Source organism: Akebia trifoliata, chromosome 8 (genome assembly GCF_017979445.1).
Source record: "Akebia trifoliata isolate Shusen 1 chromosome 8, ASM1797944v1, whole genome shotgun sequence".
In the NCBI taxonomy this organism is placed as follows: domain Eukaryota; kingdom Viridiplantae; phylum Streptophyta; class Magnoliopsida; order Ranunculales; family Lardizabalaceae; genus Akebia; species Akebia trifoliata.
The window spans coordinates 6,020,150-6,038,856 of NC_141382.1; the positions used below are offsets into that span (position 1 = coordinate 6,020,150).

Consider the following 18,707-nt stretch of genomic DNA (forward strand, 5'->3'; position numbering starts at 1 on the left):
AATAGGGACATCTTTCTGAATGCACCCTTAATTTTGGGACGACAACTTGACAACTCAATCAAGCTTTTCTTTCTTAATTCTCCATTGCTAAACATTAAACTCAAATTATTGAGATCAATCATCTAAATCATCTATCTCAATGTTTGAATCATTGACCTCAATGATTCATTTTCAATCATTGAAATCGAAAATTTATAATCGTCAATGATGATAGTTGAAAAAGGACAATCTCAATGATTGGATCAAAAGTTGATCTCAATGATTTGAATTATCAATCTTGATCATTTAAATCATCAATCTCACCAATAAAGGGCAGAGCTAGTAAGGAGCTGGTGGGGGCAATTGCCCCCACAAAACTTTGAGACACTCCTATATTTTCAATTAATTATATGCCCCATTTGTCCCCACATTCTCACCTCTCTCCAAGTCCCACCCTCCTTCCAAGTTCTCGTTGATGACATTGCCTCTTGATTAGACCTTCTCATATACTAATTGTAAATGACTTAAATATCATTTTCTTCACCTTCTAACCAAAAACCTTAGAACTTCTCCCTAAAACCATTCATCTTCATCTTCATAGGGTGTTTAATGGCAAGATTAGAAGCTCTCATACAAGTTTTTTAGAGATTCTAGGCTTCTTATACCTTTGGTCCAAACAAAATATAGAGTTCGTGGGAACTTCGTTTGATGATTTTATTTTTAGATGGAACTCTTTATGTAATCATTGATGTTGTTTGCTCTTCTTCTTTGTTGCTTTTTATGAGGTTTTCTCGGGCTCCTTGTATTCTGTTTTTTCTTTCTCCTTGAAATATATTATACTTTTCATAAATAAAATAAAAAAAAAAACCATTCATCTTCAAGTTCTTCAACTATACAACTAACCATAATTTACCCCCATTACAATAAAATCCTGGCTCCGCCCCCATCACCAATTAGAAGGGATCGAGGGGGTGTTAAGAAAGAAAAAAGTTTAAACGGATTTTTGTGAATTATTTGTGGAATGGCTACATGGCGTTTGTTCAATTATTTAAGACTTTTCATTATAAAACACCAAACAAGCATTAATTAACAAGAATATTCTCTCTTCTATTAGGGTAAGCGCAGGTTAAGATATATACGCCCACCGAGCAATTTAGTTGTCCTAAGCTCCATTTTTCCTTCTACATGTTAAAAGACTAGAAGAGAGAAACGCTTATACAGATGGGATATCTTCAGACGCAATCCAACGCTACTTCTCTGTTCTTCACCTCTTCAAAGGTCTCTCCTTCAACCTGAAAAATCTCAAGAACAGACCCAAGATTTCTGCTTCTTCATCGAATTTCCAAATTCAAGGTAAAGCGCCTCCCTCTCCATCTCTCTGAAACAAATTGCACAGAAATTCATCCATTTTCCCCCTTTTTCGTGCATTATTTGCTGTAGATTCTCTTTTATTTTTGTATGTCTGTTAAATTAATTAATACCCATTAATTGTTTTTAGATAATTTGAAGTGGGTTTTAGGCCGAAAGCGAAAAGATTTGGGAATTGTTATTGTTTCTGTTAGAGAAGGAGTGTTTGTGCCTTTGTGGGTGAAATGGGTGTTAGGGTTTTCATTTTGGATTTTGGGGTCTTTATCTGAATGGATGAAAGAATTTAAGATGTGGCTGTTTGGTTAAAGTTGTAGATTTTAGTTCAATTTTGCATGATTTTATGAAATTTGTTGGCTTTTGTGGAGTTTTTCGGTCTGATTTTCGGTTGATTTGCATGGTTTGGTGCTTTATATCCTTAAATGCATGTTTTTTAAGTGTGTTCTGTAACAAATGTGAGGTGCCCTTTTTCTCCAAATGTGAAGAGTTGTGTTTATGCTGGAGTATCAATGTAGGTCTTTGGTTGGGACGTGCAATTTAATTTTGATGTGCTAACTCTGTGATCTTTTGGGATTTACGCATGGATGGATCGACGAATTCAAGATTTGGGTTCTTGTCTTTTTCTTTTAGGTATTATTGAGAATTATGTTCCTCAACAGTAATGCGTTTGTTTTCATGGATTGGGTTTGGAGTTTCTGTAACTTTGTTTTCTTTGGTTAATTCTGCTCTGAAATGCATTTCTTGCAATGTAGTGTATAAAAAGAGGAGTGCCAGTGTCAGTCTTGCAGGTAGAACTAACACATCCACCCCCTTTGTGTTGGACCCATATCCATTTAAGGGGTCAAGGGTGCTTTAAATTACCAAAACACCCTTACTTGTAGATATGTATATGGAGGACAACTGGGTTCTTTTGTTCTATTTACTTAAGTAACGCTAGCATTCCTCTTTATGAAAAATATGACGTGTACCTTGCTCCAATTTCAAATGCTTTGTGATAATTCTGTTTCTGGTTGAATGTGAAGTGTGAGCACTAGCAGTCATATTCTTGGGATGTGCATAGCTTTGCATGGTCTAAATATAGCTCGTAGAGAAATCTTTTATTATTATTTATAAGTCAAAGATAGTTATTAAAGAAAAGTGGAAGGAATGGTTGAGATGACCATTCCAGAGGGTAGAAAAAGAGAACAAACAACCAACTACACAACACTACTACACGCCCACTCCCACTCCTACTTTGTTACAAGATCTTCAAAGATGACCTCTTTGATTCCCTAAAGACTTTGCTCCTGAGGAAGATGGAACCCAGAATGGAGACAATGATATCTTGCACCAAGGACTCCTTCCCCTCAAATAGCATGAGGTTCCTTTCCTTTCAAACCCCCAAGAAATCGCTAAAGGTGTAATGCTCCACAGATTCTGTTTGAAAGCCGAGAACCCCGCTCCAATGGCATCACACTATTAAATGCATCTCATTGACATTGCACACAATCATCTTGGTTTCAGAAAACAGCTTCATAGAAAGTTTATATGGGATAGAGACACATTGTTGGGTGCAACTTTGTGAGTTAGAAAGGAAGATCGGTTTTGATGCAAGGTATTAAAATCAACAACAAGGATGGGGTGTTGAATTTGTTCAAGATGTGTGTCATATGTTAAATTCAATATGCATCGATATCCACACAAAATCATATTAGTTTAAGAGATCGATTATGTAATAAAGGCCATGAGCCTACTAGAAATTATATAAGAGTGTTATTGTGAAGGTTCTTTGCATCAAATTGCTCCCTAGAACAACAATAAGCTATTTGAAGGCACTGGACTATCGTTGTAAGAATGATATCAATCATATCATATGTGTTGCATACAAGTTGCACAGGCATCAGGATAACTACTACAAAAGGTGAGTAAAAAACAGAGGAATAGAGGTGTTGATGCAATTCTAGAAAGAATCGGTGGCTTTGAGAGTTACTGAGCATGAGATGGATTGCTGAAGACCACTTGAAGATTGGGAGCTGAAGTAATAGATAAAACTTCAATATCCAATTTAGTTGCTTATCTCTACCTAAGAAAGAAATGTATTGGATTGGGGATTTTCAACATCCAATTTTTAAAGTTGAGAGAAGTAGAAATTTCCAACAAACAACCTTATTTTCTCAGAAGTAATATTCCGTAGGCCACATCATATCAATCGTTTGTTAGTGCAGCTAAGATTGGTTCCTAGCATAAGCAAACAACAATTGTTATCAATACTATGATATGGGCGTCTCAATGTTCCTTATTTATTTAAAAGTTTAGTGGAAAACTGAAAATACCCATTTGAAGTGCACTAGTTTTTTTTTTTTTAATCAGAAAAAAGTGCATTAGTCTTAATTCCTAATAGTCAACTTAAGGATTATATTTGTAGGTTGTGTGCATAATGTCATGTGATTTCTTCTTGTGAGAATGAAATATAGCTTGGGTATAATTATATTTGGTTCTCAATAAATAATTATTTTTCGAAGTCTTAATCCACTGATAAAACTAAGATGTTAAACTTAGAAAAATAAAAAATACGATGTTAAGATGATTTGGATGGCACTTATGTTGTCAAAGAAAATGAGGATCTGTGGTTTTTTTTTTTTTTTTGGGTGATTTAGAGATACACTTGCATTTTTTGGTTAGTATTTGAGGGACCTCCTTCTGTTTTCAAACTGATGGGCGATGGCATACCCACCTTGACATTAGTCTACTCTAGAAGATTAATGGAAAAGGACCTAACTGTTGTTGTTTCTAACCTTTAGCCACCCTTGAGTTTCCTCCCCAAAATCGATCTTCTTCAAGCTATTTAACTAGGGTTAATTATTTTTAACCTATTCAATCTTGCCCAATTCATATCTTCAACTCTAAGTCTCTAATAGAAAATCCTTGATTTTTTCTACCCAAAAATTCACCCCCTTATACTTCTCCAAAAATGCTATCTTGTTCTTGGTGTTTGAAGGTTAACAAAGATAGAAACTTAAGGCAGAAGACGAGGGTAATATTTTTTTTACCGTAGAAGTTATTCTTAGATTTTCTCAAGTGTACGCATTTTCAATTTTGTTTTTCCCAGTCTTACTATTGATCCATCTTGATATTCTTATATTTGCTACTACTGTTTTATGAAAATGATGTTACTTGACTCCCTACATTTAGCTACACATGCACAATTGATCTTATTGCAGCCTTATTACAACTATTCTTACACAAGTTATAACTTTTTCATATGTGTTGTTAATAATTATATTCCATTTCTTAAGGAACTCTAATACTTTCAAAAGAACTAATCAAATAATAGTTACTAGAAACTTTATATAAACCTAGACTTTCTAGTGTTAGACCGCCTTCAAAAAAGGGACTTTTGACTTAGAACTATTGATATGGGGATCAAAGGGCGAGGAATATATTGGGGGTAGAGTGTCTCCCCCCCCCCCCCCCCCCCAACAAAACCAAGATTACAGTTGTTAGGTGATGTACATGTGAAAGAACCCCCTTTTCAAAATCTTATTGGAACTCCGAAGGACATTTTGCAAATTGTTAGAAGACTTTGGTGGCTTATTATTTGATGGTGGTGTTAGAAGATGTGGCAGGCATGTGGGGCCATGTTTGGTGAGAGAGCATGAGGGAATTACTAGCAAAAGAAGTTACCAACTTGGTGAGTTGGTAAAGTCTATGAGCAGTTATACCACATACTTGAGATCAAGACCCAATTTGAACAGCTTAACTTTTTATTGTTATTAATTTATTTTAAGGAATACTTATAATACAAGGTAAGGTATTTTGATCCCTAATAATACAAGGTCCCAAAAACTCTAATTATACTAGGTAATCAAGTTTGGTGTATGAGAGGAGGTATGATTGACTAGGCCAAGTACAGCTTGCGACTAAGATGTCTTTGGAGATATTAGAGACACAATCTCGACATTCTTAACCCAATCCTTGGAAGAGTTTTTTTGTAGACACAAGTGGTCCCTTCTAATGTTGGGAGAGTTGGCCTAGGCTAATGAGGGCCTCCTCATTAGCCTGTGTTAATAGGAGACCAACTTGAAAAGGATGGAAGCGGTATGAGGAATTTTAGATGGTGTGAGCTTCCAACCATGGGAATGGTTGGTGGGGTTCTCATAATTGGATAAGAGTGTGGATGTTATTAGTGCTTTGGTCTTGAGCATTCTCAATATCTTTACCACACAATAGGATGGAGTTAGATGGTGTTTGTTGCTAATTGGGATGTTCCAATGTGTGTATGCGTGCGCGTGAGTGTGCGTGCATCTTGGATAACAAGGGAGATTGTAGGATCAACATGAGTAGTTTTGGGACTTTAGGTTGTTCGTGGATGTTAGATCTTTTACCATTTTGTGTCCCTTATGTGTGACCATGAGCGCATGATAGTATGAGTGGATTGTCTTGGAGAACAAGGGAGATTGTAGGATCAACATGAGTAGTTTTGGGACTTTAGGTTCTCCGTGGATATTAGATCTTTTACCATTTCGTGTCCCTTATGTGTGACAATCCACTTAAGTGGTAGTTTATTAATTTCATTGTAATGTAAGAGGGTGGGATATATAATGAAGCAAATCTAAGGGAGAATCAATTATTCTCCTTAAGGTTTTCCTCTCTCATCATATTCTTCTACTTGTACATTACTTTACTCAAAACTATATGACATTAGGCCAGTGGAGTGAGTTTTAGATATAAAACCCGGTTAGAATCCTTAAAAAAAATCAGATCTCAACGGTTTTCTTTTTCAAGAATTAGATGATGATGGCATAGGGTTGCAAATGGGCTAGGTCGAGCCAGGCTACAGGGGGGATACTAAAGCCCAAGCCCGGCCCTACTATATACGGGTTTCGGGCCGGGCTTGACATTCGAGCTAATGGGCGGGCCTATGGACAGGCCATTGTGTGGGTTTGGCCTAATATTTTATTATAAAAAACTTAAATATTTATAATTTACATTAACACTAAGGCAGCTCTTTAAAAAATACTAGTTGATTAGGAATAAGAAAAATATTGAGAATCAGAGGAGAGAGAACTAAATTACTAAACGAATAATTTAAAAAATATGCACCAATCTCAACCTTCTAGAAATTGAAAAGTATTTTCTAGAATTAAAATTGATGGTTGACGGTTGATGCTTGAAATTGGAAGTCAAATTGAAGGTTGATGCTTGGAATTGGAAGTTAAATCTCCACTTTAGTCTTGACATCTTCAATCTTCACTTTAGTCTTGAATCTTTGAATGTTGAGCTTTGAGAATGAAAGAGTAATTGATTTAAAGAGTGAGAGAGCTTTGAGAGTGAATTGATTGTTTGGTAATAAAATTAAAGATTGAAATGAGTATTTATAAGAAAAATAATGTAAAATGACTTAGTTTACCCTTCAACTACAATATAACAATAATAAAATAAGAATATTTAGGTCAAATTACGTAATTACCCTTATAACAATTAAAAACGGTAACAAAATAAGGTCAAATGTGTCTTTTTATTAAACAAATATTAATTTTATAAATATTTATTAAAAAAGAGGGGTTTATATTAATTTTATAAAAAAATTGAGGGGTGGTTAATTTAATTAAAATAAAATTTTAAATATAATCATTAAAGTTTGAAAAGTTGGAATTCAAACTTTAAATGGATTTCAAGTTCCAACGGTTAAAATTTCAAAATTTGATGGGCTGGCCTACGAATGGGTCTGGCCAAACAGACAAGCTTCAGACCGGGCTAGGGGAGACAAAGCCCAAGTCTGTCCAATGCTACATCGGGCCGAGTTTTAGCTCTAAAAAAATTGGGCCGGGCTTTGGGCCAGATTTGCAACTCTATGATGGCAACAACTTTCTTGATCTGATTGCTTCCTTGATCTAATTGCAATGAAATGTTATTTTTGGAGTTTCTTGTGAGTTGTACTGTTCATTGTGGATAATGTTCATTGAGGGTACTAATCACGATATCATACATGATGCTATACGTTTCAGTTTTTCGTCAATTCGTAGTTATGTGAAACTAAAGTAATGGTTTATGGTATATATTTTTGACCTACCATTCAAATGGAAGTAAATTACAAAGCTTATTAAGCAGTGGTGAACCTCTCAAGGATCTAGAAATGTACAGAAGATTGCTTGGGAAACTGATTTATCTCATCGTGACTTGACTTGATATCTCATTTTGAGTTGGTGTATAGAATCCTCAGATGCCTAAAATCATCCCTGCAAGGGGATCTTGTTTGCTAAGAACAGAAATTTAGAGATTGTGGGTTATTTTGATAATGATTGGGCTCAACCTAAATAACTACAGGTCATTGCACTATGGTTGATGGAAACCTTGTGACATGGAAAAATAAGAAGCTATGATGATATTTTGTGATAATTAAGTTGCCATACATGTTGGGAAGTACTAGGGTTGCAAATCTGGACCAAAGCCTGGCCCAAAGTTAGACCCTGCCCGACCCAAGCCCATAGTCACCAAAGTTTCCAACTTATAGAAAAAGTCACGATTAAATCATGACTTTTTCCTTCCCTGATTTAATCTCTACTTTTTTAGTAATATGCGACTTTTAGGAACTTCACGATTAAATCACGAATAATGCGAAAATAACGAGAATGCAAATAAGAATGACATTGATTTGATGTTTTTGATCTGTTAAGGAATCCTAATTTGGACTCATAATTGTCATCTTCTTTTTATATTTTGGATAGTATAAACCTTGAATATGTTGTGGAGCTGTGGTTACTTGTTTGTGGATGCATAAATGATATCAATATGGGGAATTGGTGATTTGTCATTCTAGTTTAATATGGAACTTAATGATATAACATAGGAATGTCCACTAGTAGGAACAATTACATAGCACGATTTTTTCCTGACTTTTTTCCGATTTCATCGAATTTTTCCCTTGTAGACTTATTCCCGAAACCCGACTTGGTGACTATGCTCAAGCCTGATGTAGCATTGGACGGGCTTGGGTTTTGACTCCCCTAGCCTGGCCTAACTTGAAGCCCGTCCATTTTACCCGGTTCGTTCGTAGGCCCGCCATCGAAATTTCAAAAATTGAAACTTTAACCGTTGGAACTTGGAATTCATTTAAAATTGGAATTTTACCTTTCAAGCTTTAATGATTAAATTCAAATTTTTATTTTGATTAAATTGACCCCAATTTTTTTTATAAAATTAATATAAACCCCTTTTTTTAAATAAATATTTATAAAATCCATATTTATTTAATAAAAAGACATATTTGACCCTATTTTGTTATCGGTTTTTAATTGTTATAAGGGCAAATGACCTAAATATCCTTATTTTATTACTGTTATTTTGCAATTGAAGGGTAAATTAAGTCATTTTACATTATTTTTCTTATAAATACTCATTTCAATCTTTAATTTTATTACCAACAATCAATTCACTCTCAAAGCTCTCTCACTCTCTAAATCAATTATTTTCTCATTCTCAAAGCTCAATACTCAAAGATTCAAGGCTAAAGTGAAGATTGAAGATCTCAAGACTAAAGTGGAGATTCAACTTCCAATTCCAAGCATCAACCTTTAATTCGACTTCCAATTTCAAGCATCAAGCATCAATTTTAATTCTGGAAAATTCATTTCAATTTCCACAAGGTTGAGGTTAGTACATATTTTTTAAATTATTAGTCTAGTAATTTAGTTCTCCTCTCCTCCCTAATTCTCAATTTTTTTCTTATTTCTAATTAGCTAGTATTTAATTTTAACTAGTATTTTTTAAAGTTGTGCATTGGTGTTAATGTAAATTATAAATATTTAAGCATTTTTTAAAAAAAAATTAGGTCAAGCCCACACATTGGCCAGCCTATTAGCCCGACCCAAGTCCGAAACCCATATAATAGGGTATAGGGTCGGGCTTTAGTATCCCCTCGTAGCTCAGTCCATTGCTATTTAGGCCCAGCCCGACACTGCTGAGCTTGGCTCGGAGAAAGCATGACCCATTTGCAACCCTAGGAAGTACATAGGGAATGGAGTTATAGAGCTAGCCTAGATGGGTTTGATGGTTTCTTGTTAAGTTCCTTCAATGAGTGTTGGGATATGTGGAGTGGGATTTTATGAAGGTGGGCTTAAAGATTTCTTTGACAACTTCATTTTGGATTTTTGTTCCAATATTACTCTAATTCTTGACTTAATTATTAACTAAACAAAGTAGAAACCTAGGGCCTGTGTGGATACCCAGAGCAAAAGTACTTTGTCAAAGAGTAGAAACTGGAGTTCTCTTTGAAGGAGCTGGAGAAGTACTCTGGGCTGGAATTGCTTTTGGGAATCAAACTCTGATCAGAAGCACTTATGTGCTGGAGTTGTATTTTGGAACCATCCTGACTTCTACCGACTTTTGAAAAAGATCAGAATACCCTTGTATTCAATAGGATTAGAATGCATCAAAATCCTTATCTAACTTGATAAGTTCCTATTGATTATAAAGTCATGTATTGATCACAATAAAGTTGTAGTGGATGTGCAAAGAGGCATCATGAAAGTAGACATCTACATCCGGGGGGCAATGCGTGTGACCATGGGATTAGTCTCATCCGAAGGGTGGGGATCCACGATAAGCAGAAAAAAAAAAAACAAAAAAACTTCAACATCAAAGTTTATATTATAGAAAAGCCCTTAAAATATATCATTTGATATAATATACTATAATCAGTCATGCCACCTACCAATACCTCTTAATAAATTCGTCTATCATGAAAGAAGACATTTACATCGCAAACAGAGTTGATGAAGATAATGCAAGTAAAATGTTTGAAGAAAAACTTCTAAAGGCGAGGTTGATGGTTGAAATTAATGCTATTCGGTGAGATAACCACAATCAAATCTAATCCAAATCTCTAAAGATTTAATATAATCTTAAATATGATTTGGTTTATCATAGTGCACCTTATAACATTGCTTCCTACCTAATAATATGACAAGGATTTTCTCATGACCTAACAAGTGACATAATAAAATAGAACAAATCCTTACCAATGAAATAATCACAGCCAGATTTAATCCAAATCTCTAAAAATTTGATCTAGTCTGAAATATGATTTGATGTGTCATAATACACCTTACTACATTACTTCCTATCTAACACTTCATTATATCTCAATCATACTTCCATATTATTTGATAAATATAATTTCAAACTTACAAAAATCTAATTTTTACCTTCTCTTATTTTTGCAACCAAGCAGAAAATGTATGGCCCACATCCTTCAAATATAATTATCGTTGTAAATGAGACATAACATAAAATTTCTTCTAAATCCCATTTTTTTCCTCCTTTAGTCCTCTGTTATAGGCATTTTTGGAGGGGGAGAAAGATAGAGAGGCTGAAAATCTGAAACAGAGATATACGAAGATAGAGATAGGTCAGCTCGTTTGTAGAGAGAGAGAGAGAGAGAGAGAGAGAGAGAACTAAAACCATTTAGCGCAAGAGGCAGTAGAGGTATGCTTCTGGTATCCAAACATTGCCTACCTCCCTGCAAGAGCTGGAAGGAGGTAGAAGCACTTGAGAAGCTGTATGCAAACACATACCTATTTACTAAAGACTTCTGTTTTTTATTCCCGAAAGTTCCTGATATCTATTAGAAGACACAAAATATAAACCCAAAAGTGACAACCCTTATTAGTAGCCTGTAGGGTAAACCTTCCTCGTGTGTTGTATGTGTGTATTCCAAGGCTGGATACACCTTGCTGTACCAGCACTTGCAACTAACCCTCTCATTGTCACTGAATGGTTTCCTTTGACACGGCCTTTCTACACCTGTACATGATTGACTAGTTTTGCACCAGCACAAGATAAATATAAATTGGGATTTAAACTGAAGGGTTAAGAACAAAATGTTTCTTGATATCAATCTAGATTTTTTTCTTTGGTGAATAGTGTTTTGTCTTTGTAGTGATTTACATATTGCTTGGAGTTATGTGATCTTTTGTCAATGTATTGGCTTGCACTAGTCTCCCGTATAGCCATAATTTACATAAACTCAAAATCCTTCTTCAAGTTGTTCGTTTGTAACTACTAGAGTTGTGTCAGTACCTCGTAACTAATAATCTAAAGAAAGAAAGTCCACTTTACTTCCAAATCCTATTTGAAACAGATCCTTTAATAATACTAGGGTGTTTTTGTCAATACAGTGCCTACTTAGCTAAGTTGGTAAAGGCTTGTGGAGTTTTGATCCCATGATAGGTTCAAATCCCATTGACCTCACCGTCATGTCTGTTGACCACTAACCCCTTGCTTGCCTAGCAAAAAAAAAAAGAAAAGGGCTTGTTCTGTCAGATGGCTTCATGTGCTGTGACCACTTCATCCATATTTTTTTCCACCTCTAATTAAACTGGTTCAATTCATCGGTCATCTTATCTTACAAGTAAGAAAGGTGGCTATCATGCATCTCCATAATAAAATGAGTCATGCGGGAGTGACCTCAAGATTGTACCTCATATCTCACTTTCCTGGCATGGAAGTGTGTAGGAACCATAGATACTTTTTCACTCGTATCTCAATGAAAAGTATCTATGGTTTCCACACACTTCCACGTCAGAAAAGTGAGATATGAGGTACAATCTTAAGGTCACTTCGGCATTATTCTAATAAAATTGTTTCTACTTGGAAGAGTGAAGCGTGGTGTAAGCTATACATAATCATTTTAATTTTGGATTCTATAGCAGGTTTCCACCTATATGGAAGGTTCCACTATGCTTAAAAATTTTCCTATTTATACTTTTTTTTTTTGTGGTTACACGTTCTCTTCTTAAAGATATATTAATATCTCTGGACACATTCCTAGTACCTTATCTATGTAAATGTGCAATGTGTCTATTTTCTTGAATATGAAGAGTTTCAAATCTAGAGCTTGTTTTTGGAGAAATTGCGCTGAGATGTTCAATAAGAAGAAGAAATGTCTCATTTTGTCTGTTAGCATGAAACTTCAATTTCCACACTCGAGCACGTGCTTTTAAAATTTGAACATTTAAGTATAATTTTTGAAATAATTGCACTTAGATGTTCAACAACATAAAGAAATTGCTCACTTTATGAATTAGCATGCATGTGCTTATAAAATTGAATATTTAAGTACAATTTTCTAAATGATGTTATAAGCTCCCAATAAGATGTAAAATGTTGTTTGTACTGTCCACACTTAGTTCAGTGACGAATAAAAAAAAGTTGATTCTGTCTCTACATCTTATCCATAATTGCTGTTTTTTTTTTTGTTTTTTTTTTTCCATCTGAGCTGTATAAACTTTGATTTCTCAGGCCGTACACTCTACATTGGCAGCAAAAGCAATAGACGACTGGGATGTACCAATCACCATCATGTCTGGATTAATTGATGGTCTCCCTGATGCTGTCGCTCTGCAGTGCCTTGCACGGGTGCCCTTTTATCTTCACCCAAACTTGAAGCTCGTTTGCCGCTCATGGAGAGACGCCTTTCGAAGTCCCGAGCTCTTCAAGGCCCGGCACGAGGTTGGGGCATCAGAGGAACTCTTGTGTGTTTCTGCATTCGAGCCTGAAAATTTGTGGCAGCTTTATGATCCTGTCAGAGATTTCTGGATGACTCTACCTGTTTTGCCCTCAGAGATCAGGCATCTGGCACACTTTGGTGTTGTCTCCATCACGGGGAAGCTTTTTGTGCTAGGTGGTGGGAGTGATGCTGTCGACCCATTAACGGGTGACCATGGTGGCACTTTTGCTACTGATGAAGTCTGGTCATACGACCCTGTCTTCCATCTCTGGACTCGCCGAGCGTCGATGCTTGTCCCTCGTGCAATGTTCGCATGTTGTGTGTTGGATGGAAAGATTATTGTTGCTGGTGGTTTCACCAATTGTCGAAAATCAATATCAAAGGCTGAAATATATGATCCCGAGAAGGATAAATGGGTTGCCATAGCAGATCTACACCTCACACATAATTCGGCTTGCTCGGGCGTGGTGATTGGTGGGAAGTTGCATGTCTTGCATAAGGGGCTATCGACCGTACAAGTCCTCGAAAACAGTGTGTTTCGTTGGATTGTGGAGGACTACGGGTGGCTCCAAGGTCCAATGGCTGTGGTTCGTGGGCAGCTTTACGTGTTAAGCCATGGATTCATTTTTAAGCAAGACACGGAGAAAAGGCCAAGGAAGGTGATGGCATCAGCATCGGAATTTCAAAATCGAATTGGGTTTGCGATGATTGGGTTGAGTGACGAGCTTTACATGATTGGAGGCGTGATTGGACCTGGCCAGTGGAATTTAGACATCAAACTTCTGTCTGATATGGATGTCCTGACAGTTGCAAGTGAGAGACCAAGTTGGCGCCAAGCGACACCTATGACACTTTGCCATGGAACTATGCTTGGGTGTACAGTGCTGAGGATTTAGGTGTTAGCTAGACTGTGGTGGGGTCATGGTTTAGTTGCTTTTTTTTTTTGGTGGTTGTTGTAGTCACGAGAATTTGATGTTGATGTCGTGCTTTTGTTGGGTTTATCTCTCAATTGGAGAGGAGGTAAATCCTAGGTAGCCTTTTTTTCTTTTAATTTTCTGTAAGAGTTTTTGAGAGGAGTTGGAATTGTAGGGAGCTACAAAGATGGGTTGATTGGCACCACTAACCCCATACAATTATATCAACTATTTTAGATCCTATATTACCTTTCATTTCTTCTACTTTTTTTTTCTCATTTTATTCATGATTATGCTTGAAGTTCATGCATGAGTTATTATTATTATTACTTTTATATATTTCATGTAAATCCACCTTATTGGACCGATATCCGGATGAAAATAAATATGAAAAATAAAAAATAAAAGCAACACATTTGATATTTTATGCATGGTTATGCTTGAAGTTCATGCATGTTCTTACTGAGCTAGTTAAACTAATTGTGCTCGATATTTATGGATCCAAGAAGAATAAATTGAGCTTGGAGGCTGGATATGATGCCGAGGAAATTTTGATGTAGCACTGCACTACTAAGATGGAATATCCATAAATTTGAAGTTCTCATGGTTTCTTCGTGTGGGTCGACCTGTTGAGTATGCTCTAATTGTTCTCTTGGTCCTACCGATTGTTGGAAGGGTCATGTTGATGTGGGTTTCTTTGATGGCCCTCAAATGGTTCGGCCATCCAAAGACCTTTTCTTCGAAATCGAAATAGACATCGATTTCATCTCTTTGATGATTAGGTTCAAGCCACTTGAGGTGGTACTTGGCTCACCTTTGTTAGCAATTTGGAATACGTGAAAAATTCGAGTTCTATGCGATTTTGAGTTGTAAAATCCGGTCAAAAATTCGATAAACAAAAAATATGTGGTATATGCTTTATATGTGTATCATATGTCTCATTTCAAAAATTCGAAAATCAAATACTCTTATTCTATAACAATGATGCTAATAGTATGGTGCTGGTGAATGTGATGATATAGTGGTAATGGTAATAATGATGGTGATGATAATAAGGGGATTGCCGTTACTATACCATTGGTTTATAAAAGAAGATTAAACTCAAAGGATGAATCATTAATTTAAAAAATTAAAGGGGTGTCTTAAATAATTTTAAAGGCATGTCATTATTTTTTAAATGATAAAAGAGACATTTTTCACGTAAAAAAATGGATTCCTTCAAAATGTTGAAGCATGACCACTTGAAGGCCAAAATTGTGTTACACATTACATCTTATAAGTTTATACTTTACAACATACAACAAGTTATTTTAAAAAGAAAATTTTAATTGAGATTTATTAAAATTCGTAAAAATCACAAAATTCGTAAAAAGAATGTGTTTTAATCTTTCTTTTTCTTTTTTTTTAAACTTAAAATATGTGAATTATTCAAAATAATTAAATAAACCGGAGAATAATACTTTCATTTTATAATAAAAAAATTGAAAATTTCGAAATTTTTTTGAGAATTAACGAGGTGGCTCACTACTATCTGGCCTTTTTAATTATCTAGATTTAGATATAAATTAATAAATAATTGTCAACCGAGTTAAATACCTTGTCTCATGCAAAGTGTCAACTCAATTTTGATGGGAGTTGAGACGAGCTACCACTGATCGAATGAACCTTCTTAATCATCCACTTGAATCTTTGTCCAGTGACTCGAGTCAACTCAATGACTCGAGCGAGTAGCTTCCATGTGTAATATTTTTTTTATGCAACAGTAGTTTGCTAATAGTCCCACATCGGTCAGTTAACAAAAGAAAGAATTTCTGCAGGCTATAAAAAAAGAAAGGAGACACGTACCAATTCATACCTTTCTCGGCCTTTTGGCTAAGATCAAGTGTAGTATCTGTTCTTATCAGTTTAATATCTGATACGTGGGCCATCGGCCCACATGATATTAAATTAATTTTTTTCTGGTGTAGAGTCCACCACAATAGCTTGCTATTGGGGCTCTTAAGCGTCGCCTTTGCGTTGCACTATTGCATGGGCCTGGCGCACGCCAACCAAATCTAATCACAACATTTTTCTTATGGGCCTCAAACAAGGCCTTGGTTTTTGACTCCCAACGTATGGGATTATAAATAGACAAGATAAGGAAATTAATGTTCGATTGGCTCTGATTATCAGATCAATGGAGAAAAAATATATATATATATATATCAGTTTTGGTTTGGTTCCGATTAAATTGGGACCCATTGACACCTCTAACATGTATTGGATGTAGAATCCTTTAGAATATGTACTTTTAATACTGTAGTAGTAACCTATCATTCTTGGAAGATTAGCTTTCTTTGTGCACAATTTGAGATAATTTTTTTATACCATGAAATTATTTCTTAGGGTGGTAGACCAGCTCTTTGGCATGATTTTGATTGTTGGTAGTTCTTTATTTTGATTGATAGACTATAAATTATCTTTGAAGGGTTATTTTCTTAGTTGATACTTTGCTTATTTGTTAATGAGGTAACTTATTTAAATAAAAAAACAACAAAGTCTTATCCAAAGTAAGATAAGTCTTTTGTTATTGTGAGTGACTTCATATTTATTTCTATCATCTCAATCAAAGTTCTTAAGGTTCTCTCTCTTCTATGATATTCAACTGAATCAAACATTTCTTCTAATTAGACCTATAATTGGCCTTCGTTGACATGCCCAAACTATCTCAATTAAATTTCTTAGTGTTGGCTTTGTGGAGCCTAGTTATGTTTGATCAGATTGATGACCCAACCCGATCCAACCCGAATAATGTTTGCGTGATATTTTGATTTGATATTTTCTGAGGCTTAGTCTATGGAGTGGATCGGTTCAAGTCGGATCGCTTATGGACAAGCCTCCTGGGGGCCCAAGGGGCATTGCCCCCAAGAAAAAATTTTGGGCCCGTTTTGTAACCAATTGTGAATCCTGTGCGTAGTATATAGAAATCGTTTTTGGTGATTAAGATTTTTTTTAAGGTTTTGGTTGTCGTCTTTGGGACTTGAGCCACACTTTGCAATTTTTCTTGAAAATAGTGAAATCTCTGCAACTCCATGGACATAGGCAAGTTGTCGAACCACGTAAATACAGTTTTGTGCGTGTGATTGCTTTCTTTTTTGATGTGTGTTTTTTTTTCTATTTTTGTTTCTCACAAGTTGGGAATTTCGTGTTGAATTCCTTACACTTAGTTTATTACCTATTCGAGTTATTATATTTTTTCTAGTGTATTCATTTCTAATATTATCTTTCATAATCTTTTCACTCATTCATCTCAACATCCTCATCTTTACTGGACTCAAATTATTGGCATCAAACTTATTTATTGTCCAATATTCGATTTCATAAAGCATAATTGGTCTTACTATCATCTAATAAAATTATCCTTTTAGTTTAATTGGTATGCGTATGTCACATAATACTTCGGAAACATACCTCTGTTTTAGCAATCCAGATCTGGTGAGTTTATGGGCAACATGTTCCTTAATCTCTCTCTAATTAGAATAATATGAGAGAAACCATAAGGGGTTGGCTCAATGGTAATTTTGGACCGATAAGTTGTTAATGCTTGTAGGTCATGAGTTTGATATTTAGTATGAGCATTAATTCTTTAGGGACCACTTGCGAGGACGCACCTCACTTACCGGGTAGGTATTGCATGTGCCCCGAGACTAGTCCTTAGACAAGGCTATGGTCTATGGATTGGGAAAAGTCCAGATACAGACCCAGTCCGCTATTTACAGGAATATCGGTTATCAAAATAAATAAATAAATAAAATTTGAGAGAGATTATGATCTTTAGATTTTATGTCATAACACGAGAGGGTGAGACACATCTTTTGAGAGATTTTCTAAATTTCCATACTTGTGTAGACTACATTTAAGGAAAGGTGACGAATAAAAGATTGTAAGTTACTAGTTATGTGAGTGTATATACTCATGCATCACAAATCAGCGGCATTATGTGTTCAAACGCACCAAGTAAAAGTTGAGAACCTAATAGACAAGAAAATCATGTTAATTTAGCGAGAACCGCATATAGTTCTTGAAAAAAGCCCATATTCAATGGATCAAGGTGTCATTTTTTTTTTTTTTCTTTGACAGGTCAAAATCATCAAATTAATGGCGGATGGGAGAAATTACACGGCTCTAAGCCATCAAATTTGGAGAACATAAAAAAATTCAACAGTCCTAAAACGTTGAAATTTGGTTTCTAAAATTCATGGGCCCTGGTCCGTCAAATTTTCAAATTTTCACGTAGTGACTAAGGGTGGGAATGATCCATTTTTTTGCCATCACAAACCGTAAATATATGATTAGTGTGTTATAGATAAAGAATGATTATCCACAGCCTCAAACCTTGATTTAAATTTAATTATATGATTAGTGTGTTATAGATAAAAGTTGTGTGGCTATAGAAGTTATTTTAATTTAAAATATATTATATATATAGTCAGTAATCAGTAGTAGGTATGTCCACTCTTTAATATAATGCATAAAAAATCAAGCCTTACCTTAATTCAATATTATAGTTATCATAATTTTCATAGTTGTCTTCATTGATCATCGTCTTCGTGGTGGTTGTCGAGGAAATGGAGCTGAGTTTGTCAAGAATCTCTTTCCGTCCATTCAAACTCTCCGATGTCGAAGACTTCTTGGTGTGGGCAGGTGATGATAAGGTAGTCTACTACACAATATTGAACACTTTAACTTCTAGGGAAGATGCTTTGACTTACCTTAAGGAGGTTGCTATTCCCCACCCTTGGTGTCGATCTGTATGCTTCGATAACCGTTCGATTGGATTACTTTGCGTCAATCTTGGATCCGATGAATATGTGTGTAGGGGAAGCATTGGGTATGCCTTAGCTGCAAAGTATTGGGGCCAAGGGATAGGGACAATGGCTGTGAAAATGGCCATATCTTGTGTGTTTAGAGAATTCCCATAT

The 18,707-nt window shown here is 35.4% G+C and overlaps 1 protein-coding gene and 1 non-coding gene across 3 annotated transcripts; both read left to right on the forward strand.

The window, feature by feature from the left end:
* The first annotated feature begins 1,119 nt into the window (after positions 1–1,119).
* On the forward strand, positions 1,120–14,010 carry LOC147395727 (Galactose oxidase/kelch repeat superfamily protein). 2 transcript variants are annotated; one of them, XM_086450301.1, is made up of 3 exons: positions 1,120–1,332; positions 8,809–8,975; positions 12,625–14,010. In XM_086450301.1, the coding sequence occupies exon 3, from the start codon at positions 12,685–12,687 to the stop codon at positions 13,726–13,728; it is 1,044 nt and encodes a 347-aa protein (XP_086306427.1). In that variant the 5' UTR covers positions 1,120–1,332; positions 8,809–8,975; positions 12,625–12,684; the 3' UTR covers positions 13,729–14,010. The 2 variants fall into 2 exon arrangements, with proteins under 2 accessions (XP_086306427.1, XP_086306428.1); XM_086450302.1 differs by lacking the exon at positions 8,809–8,975.
* Positions 14,011–15,597: 1,587 nt separating this feature from the next.
* On the forward strand, positions 15,598–15,794 carry LOC147395728 (U2 spliceosomal RNA). The gene has a single exon (XR_015181239.1). It is a non-coding gene; the product is annotated as a U2 spliceosomal RNA (small nuclear RNA).
* The last annotated feature ends 2,913 nt before the right edge of the window (positions 15,795–18,707 follow it).

Coding starts and splice junctions, on each gene's coding strand:
- LOC147395727 (XM_086450301.1), top strand. CDS start 12,685: ATGTCTGGATTAATTGATGGTCTCCCTGATGCTGTCGCTCTGCAGTGC.